At 57.8% G+C, this 4,967-nt stretch overlaps 1 protein-coding gene across 1 annotated transcript; it reads right to left on the minus strand.

Moving 5' to 3' along the window:
* Positions 1 to 3,176: 3,176 nt before the first annotated feature.
* On the minus strand, positions 3,177 to 4,292 carry FOXE1 (forkhead box E1; the record flags this gene model as incomplete). Its single annotated transcript, XM_080939976.1, has 1 exon — positions 3,177 to 4,292. One exon carries the CDS (start codon positions 4,290 to 4,292, stop codon positions 3,177 to 3,179), a length of 1,116 nt encoding a protein of 371 aa, XP_080796102.1.
* Between the last annotated feature and the right edge of the window lie 675 nt (positions 4,293 to 4,967).

A 4,967-nucleotide genomic window follows, 5' to 3' on the forward strand; every position in this document is an offset into this window, starting at 1 on the left:
CTAATTTTAACAAAACCAATTTTGCACAAACTTCGTAGAACATGGGAGAGTACTTTCTAGCAAAGGGCACCCTCAAGTAGCAGTTCCGAGGAGATGGGCTGAAATCTTCCGTGCTTGAGCCTTTTTACTCTTCTGGGATATCTAGGGGAGGAGAGGCGCAGTGGCGCCAACAGCCAAGGTCCTCTGCACCTCCAACCTTCCTCCTGCACGTCCTCTGCATCCCTAACCTCCCTCCGCAGAGCTATGGCGGCGGCTGTCTGTCAGCTCCGGGAGGGAAGCTCTAACCTGGGAGGGAAGCGCTCTAACCGTGTTAAAACTACCCAGGGCAAAGTCCGCTTTTGTTGTTAGTTTCCTCACCTTAATTGCAAAGCAAAATTGATTTGAAAGAAAAGAAATGTTACAGCTCCGGGGCGAATTCTAACGAGCCTTGGGCAATTAGGGAAGAGAGCTTCTAATTACCCGCAGCCGGCTGTGCCTTCACTGCTCTGGGGTGCTGGGCCTACTGGCCGGCAAGCTGGCTTTCTGTGCCCCCACAGAAAGAGGGGAGGGAGAGAAAAGTAAACGCACTTCGGGTCTCAGAACACCCCTCAAGTGGGAGTCAGGGGGCCTGAACCCAGATTCGGGAGAGAGCAGCGAGGATTCACTGGAATGTTCTCCCCTCCGGCGAGCATCCTGCCTTCCTGTTCTCTGGGTGTTCCACCGGACCCACGCGGCCCACAGGAGGTGCCTAAGGGCTATCATGGCCCTCAGCCCGTGGTCCCTCCTCCCGCGGGCCGCGGACCCACACACCAGTTCCCTCAGAGTTGGATCTTTCTTGGATGATGACTCTTCTTTTGGCCAACGTCTCAGCAAGTGCCCAAGCCTACGCGTTATGGATGCGGAAGACTCAGCTTTCCCGGTCTGTCTGCTTTCACCCGCTTTCATCAGGTCGCTCCAAGTTTCTGATAAGGCAGGTTTTTGTCCCCCACCACCGCCCCCCATCAGTTGCAACGAGGTTTACTTCCCTTTCTCTATAATGCATCTATCGCTCTGTTTCTTCTGGAAGGTCTGAGGGTAGCAATCACAAAAACCCATTTTGCAAATGAGGACACTGGAGAAAAGGCTGTCTTAATATTGATGGTGTCATCAAGGCACCCAGTTTTTGAGAACTGAGATACGAATCGAGCCTTTGTATCTCAAACTAATATAGGCAAACACCGCTCCTTTTCAGCCCGGAGAACATTGCCAGGGCTGATGGTCAAGGCGCCAGTCCTTCCTGTAGTCTATCTTACAGAACCCTCAACCTCACACCTAGGAGAACCCATCTAAAGGGGAAGGGACCCCAGCACCTGAAGTCCAGAGTTACTTCATACAGGGCTGAGTGTCATCTGCCTCCAAATGGGCATCTACCATCACAAAGCCAGGAAAGGCTGCTGAGCACTTGCGATATGGCTAGACCAAAGACGCTAGCTAGAGCTGTAAATCACCATAGCTCCAGCATCCGCGGAAACAGCAGCAGTTTAACGGAGTCTAACTTGAGTATGTGGAAACTGTATTTCAGGTATATTGAATTAAAGACAATCCACTATTACAACTAATCTCACCGTTAATTTTATTTTGATTAACGTAGCTACTAGAAAATTTTAAATTACACTTGTGGCTTGTACTGTATTCCTATTGGATGTGTGATTTAGTAAAATACTCTTCTGATAGGAACTAATTTTACACATCTCTGTGAACAGGAGAGAAAGTCTCTCTCTCTCTCTCTCTCTCTCTCTCTCTCTCTCTCACACACACACACACACACACACACACACACACACACACAATTACAAATACTTTCATGGCAACTTTTCACAGCCAATCCCTTTATCAAGCTAAATACACAGAAAGTGGCCAAGTTTCTCCTGTTCAAGTTCACTTGCTCAGATTTTTTAAAAAAAAAAATTAAATCAGTCCATCTAAAAACTCTGGTCTGTTTGAAGGAGGGGAGTGGAGTCCCTCCTCAACGCTAGATATTTTTGTTCCACAATGAAAACTTAAGAGAAAGATGGAGACATGTTGGCTTTTTCCCCTCTGACATTGAAGTTAATTTCTGTGAACCTGCTGCCTAAAACAAACAAGATACAGAATGAAATTTTAAAAAAAACTTAAAGAGATCTTTTTGCTAATCATCTAATTTATTACCTTTTCCTTCCTTTTTTGTTCGAGGAGGGCTCCGGAGCAGGAGCACACACACAGGAAACAGGACAGACAGCCCCAGTTAAAGAAAATCTCCCCACCTACATTCTGCTTATCAGAAAATCAGATTTTTGACTGAGTAGTCACTGCTGTGGAATGACCAACACATCTCTCTCTCTCTCTCTCTCTCTCTCTCAAAAAAAAAAAAAAAAAAAAAAAAAAAAATCAAGGATTAGGGCACGATCTACTTGGAGCTAGTCTTGGGACTTTGGGTTAAATACTTGCCAATGATCTGTTTCCATTCCTGGACAGCCTTCGGACACTGAGTGGCTACTGGGAAGCTCTAGATAGTTCACCAATGCTGTCAAATATGGAAGGTTGGCACCCAAGATAATGGGAGAGGGTTTTAAAATGAGAGGGTAGAATCACACAGTTCTGTATAACAGACAAACTAAAAATTCAGGGCTGGATTACGCCAAGGAATTCTCAGTTCCGATTGCGACCCAGGCTTGCGGCTCTCAGAGGCAGGGAAAACCAGCCCAGCTGAACCGAACTCATTTTTAAAAAGCAACTCTTTTTGCAAACTTGTTCTCGTTTAGTTATAAAGGCACTGTCCGAGCCTTTTATTGGGGTACGGTAGTCGAAAATACAAGAGGCGAGCATGTAAAGAGCCCGAGTTTGGTGAAGCCACACAACTCCACTATGCAACTCTCCACCCTTTACAGTAAGCCTGGGGCCCTCCCTGTTAGGTGGGCCGGAAAGGCAGGCCCTTTGGAGCTTCGCATCATCGAGGGTCCCTTGTGTCAGCCCAAACGCGGCTGTGGCCTCCCTACGCCCGCCCCTGTCCAGAGCAAATCGGGTCTGTGAACAATGCCAGACACCGAGCCTCCGCGGCCCCGGGGCACGTCGCACGTGGGTCTCAGTCGGATACACATTTTAGTCCTGTCTGCAGGTCCCGGGGGATTTACGTCGTTCAGAACGTCTTGGAGTCAGTGAGCTTTCTGTCTACCCCTGGCTCACATGGCAGACACGAACCGATCCACCGCGCCCGGGTAGGCGGTGGCGTGGCGGGAGTGGTAGGCACCGCCTGCACCGGCTCCGAGTTGCCCGCCGGGGTTGTAGCAGGGCCCCAGCGCCGCTCCGAACTGGCCGGGCGACGTGCGCCCGTAGAAGTCCACCGCGGCCTCCACGCCGCCGCTGCCTCCTCCCGCAGAGGGCGAGGCGGGAGGTCCGGCCAGGCGGCCCGCCGCGGCGGCGAAGAGCGCGCTGCTCGCCCCTTGCGGGTACGCGCCGTCGGGGCCCGCGTAGGCGGCGGCGTAGGCGGCGGGGTTGACCGGCCGCGCGCCCGTGCACACCGCCGGCTGGAAGCCCCCGGTGCCCGCCGCGCCCGCCGCAGCCGCGAAGGCGCACGAGCCGCCGGCCGCTGACGGCGCGGGGCCCAGATCGGGGCTGAGCGGCCGCTCGGGAACCAAGCCGAAGACCCGGCAGGGCCCCGGCGACGCGGCCGGGTAGTAGACCGGCGGGGGCGCGGCGAGCGGCGGCGCGTAGCCCGCATAGACGGCTCCGGGGTAGGCCGGCCTCGCGGCGGGCACGGCGCCCGGGAAGATGGCGGCGGCGGCGGCGGCCGCAGCGGCGGCTGCATCGTGCATGTAGGCCGGGTAGGTGGACAGGTCCGAGCGCTTGAAGCGCTTGCGGCGGCGCAGGAAGCTGCCGCTCTCGAACATGTCCTCGGCGTTGGGGTCGAGCGCCCAGTAGTTGCCCTTGCCCGGGCGGCCCGCCTCGCGCGGGATCTTGAGGAAGCAGTCGTTGAGGGTGAGGTTGTGGCGGATGCTGTTCTGCCACTTCTTGGGGTTGTCGCGGTAGAACGGGAAGCGCTCGGTGATGAACTTGTAGATGCCGCCCAGGGTCAGGCGGCGCTCGGGCGCGTGCGCGATGGCCATGGCGATGAGCGCGATGTAGCTGTAGGGCGGCTTCCCCCGCTGCAGGGGGCGCTTGCGTCGCCGTCCTCCGGCGCCGCGACCCGCCGCCTCCGCCGGGACCCCCGCGCCCGCCGCCGTCTCACCGCGCTCTTCCTTCACGGCCGCCAGCGCCTCGGGCTGCGGCGGGGGCGGCGGCGCGCTCTCGGCCGTCATGGCGCCGCGGTCCCCCGTACCCCCCGTCGTCTGCAGCTACGGACGGCCGCGCCGGCCCCGGGTCCCGAGCCCCTACGGGCGACGCAGAGGCTCTGTGGCTGGCACCGAGAGCGACGGGGACACGGGAACTGGAGGTCTGGAGCGCCGCGTCCCCCGACGGCTGCTGCGGCCACCGTCCAGAGAGGGTCGTTGGCGTTCTGGTGCCAGGCGATCAGGGGGTCCGGATGTGGCTCGGAGGCCCGGGTGGTGGCAGCTGGTTGGGAGTTCCTGCGGGTCCGGGGATGGCCGTCGAGGCGGTGCGCGTAGAGAGAGCTGCGGGCTGGGGTCTCGCGCAAGGGCAGTCAGTGCGGGGACCGTACACTCCTGCGGGGGCCGCCCATGCCGCACCCCTGCGGTGAAGGTACGGCCCAAGCGGAGGGCGGAGAGGCGAGGCGGGCGAGCGAGCGGGCCGGGTGGCGAGCTGCTGCTCCGCTCTGTGGCCCGGGACTCCAGCCCGGAGTCCGGCGGGCGAGGCGCTCTCCTGCTCACACCTAGGCCGGCTCCTCCCTCCGCCGGCTTCTCCTCCTTAAAGGCGCCAGCAAAGGCGGGGCGTAGCCGGTTCCCTGCCCGCCCCCCACCTCCCGAGGCTGGCACACCTCCCCAGGTAGCGGCGGGAGCCTCGCCACGTCAGAGCGG

The sequence above is a fragment of the Micromys minutus genome, assembly GCF_963924665.1.
Source record: "Micromys minutus genome assembly, chromosome: 28".
Taxonomy (NCBI): domain Eukaryota; kingdom Metazoa; phylum Chordata; class Mammalia; order Rodentia; family Muridae; genus Micromys; species Micromys minutus.